This window comes from Gekko japonicus, unplaced genomic scaffold (assembly GCF_001447785.1).
Source record: "Gekko japonicus isolate JY-2015 unplaced genomic scaffold, Gekko_japonicus_V1.1 scaffold354, whole genome shotgun sequence".
Lineage (NCBI taxonomy): Eukaryota > Metazoa > Chordata > Lepidosauria > Squamata > Gekkonidae > Gekko > Gekko japonicus.
Window position 1 is genome coordinate 296,324 of NW_015161415.1, and position 1,951 is coordinate 298,274.

At 39.3% G+C, this 1,951-nt stretch overlaps 1 protein-coding gene across 1 annotated transcript in view; it reads left to right on the forward strand.

Annotated features, from left to right (window-relative positions):
* The window catches only part of NOL8 (nucleolar protein 8), a gene marked incomplete at its 5' end in the record, with an annotated part of 19,426 nt that extends 17,489 nt beyond the window's left edge, over window positions 1–1,937 (forward strand). The window contains one exon of the mRNA XM_015427535.1: window positions 1,171–1,937. Coding sequence (XP_015283021.1) covers window positions 1,171–1,224 — 54 coding nt within the window. The remainder of the gene's footprint in view (window positions 1–1,170) is intronic.
* Between the last annotated feature and the right edge of the window lie 14 nt (window positions 1,938–1,951).

Genomic DNA, 1,951 nt, shown 5'->3' on the forward strand with positions numbered 1-1,951 from the left:
CTGTGGGTTCACCATTCTTTATGCCATTGTGGATTTTTTACATCTGAATAGGGGGACATGCAATCATGTGGGAGAAGATGCTCCCCATGATACACTAGACCCAGGCTATACAGCATTTATAAATTGTCGGCATAATTAATTGTGACCAGAAGTTAAGCCACAAGTATTTTAAAACATGCTGTCAACATAAAATTAAAAGGAGTCGTGACAGTCCTTTGAACACTGTTTATTCAGGACATTTTACATGACATCTTTCCAGTTAGTGGCCTGCATCCTACCATTCCACTCAGTAAGGTTTGAAACTTTCTTCTGGCTTAAAGAGCTGCTTAAATGGAATGAAGGCTCCTTAGGCAACTACATTTTGCTGAGTGGAGTGGTAGGCTGTAGGATAGCGATTGTTTAAAGCAGCTGATAGCTGATGACAATAACTTCCATTTTGTTGCTTTATAATTAAGTCAGAAAAACATGGCAGTAAAACCACAGTTTGAAACCAAGCCAGACATTTAGATTTTAAAAGCCTTCTGAAATAGAAATAAAATATTTTTAGCTGCCATTAGAAGGCCAGCAACAAAGGGGTCACAAATAATTCATGGGAAAGGAAGTTCCAAAGATCAGGAGTGGCATCCAAGGAGTCCCAGATGTGGCTCCTCATAAAACATACCCTCCACCTCTCAGGTGACCTTGGTTGACATCAGGGTGCCAGCAGTGGGTGTTTGTTTCGAGGAGACTGCAATCTTATCTGTAATGAAGACTGACTACCTTAGTATACATGGATTCCAATCATTCCAACCAAGGCTGCTGATTTCCAGTGTGTCCCTGAATTAGTTCAGATACTTTTGGTTCAGCAAAATGCCCTGAGAGGTCCAGGGTGTCACTCTCTAGATCACCCTCTAATTTTTAATTAATTTATCAAGGCACGTGGGATGGTATCAGTCACAAAACCATCCTGAATGTCTATTATAATGGATTTTAAAGGCTTTGTGGTGCTGATTAACTTATATTTGTCCTAGCTTGGAGAATGTGTAGAGGTACCTTATGCAACTTTCATTTATGCTTTTCAAATTGCTGCCTGTTGCTATACAATATAGAACTAGCTAGCTGAAACTGAAATGATTAATACTATCACAAATGTAGTTACCAGATTCTAATTTTAACATACAACTCTTCCAGGATTGTCGGAAGAAACATAAAGATGCAAGAAGAAAAGTCAAAGCAAAACACTGAATGTGGCAGACAGGTGAACCAGTGATGTCTCAAAAAGCTTGGAGATATCAGTTCTGAATGCAAACAGTTAAGGAGTCCACAGGAGACTTGCACAGGATTTGAAAATAAAAAGTTGAACTGCACATACAGCATTTGTGTAAAACTAAATAGGTCTGAGTTGGTGAAGCTTTTAAGGTTTATCTCTGTTTTATGTTATACACTTGTTTACCATAGATTATAGGGTACTGGCAAATCCTTGAACTAGAACAGCATCTACTTTGAATATTGGCTGCAGTTGACATCTTTTCAGGGTGGAGCTAAACATTTTAGCGTCCATGTAGCATACTCGGACAGGGAGTAACTTCTGATAGCACGCATGCATACAGGTGCTATTGCATCAGATAGTACCCTTTGGAGATGCTGGACATGAGATTTGATACATGGTTTGGTATATAGCTACCTTGGTCAATTAAAATTAGGAACATATAATATTGGACATCCTATAAATGTAGGACCATTCCAAGAGTTGAGGTAATGAGGGGAGGAAGGGCCAGTGATCAGGGAAACAGCCAGAATGAACAGAACACCAGGACAAGCAGTAAGGAATATTGACTCTTTTTTTAATGGGAGTTTTGAATTCCAGCTCCCAGCTGTGAAGAACAGATTTAAGACAACAGTCTCAATACCAGTCTCAAATCCAGTAAAGTGCTTTAAAGGAGATGTGTGGATATAGTAGGGGGAAAGTCCT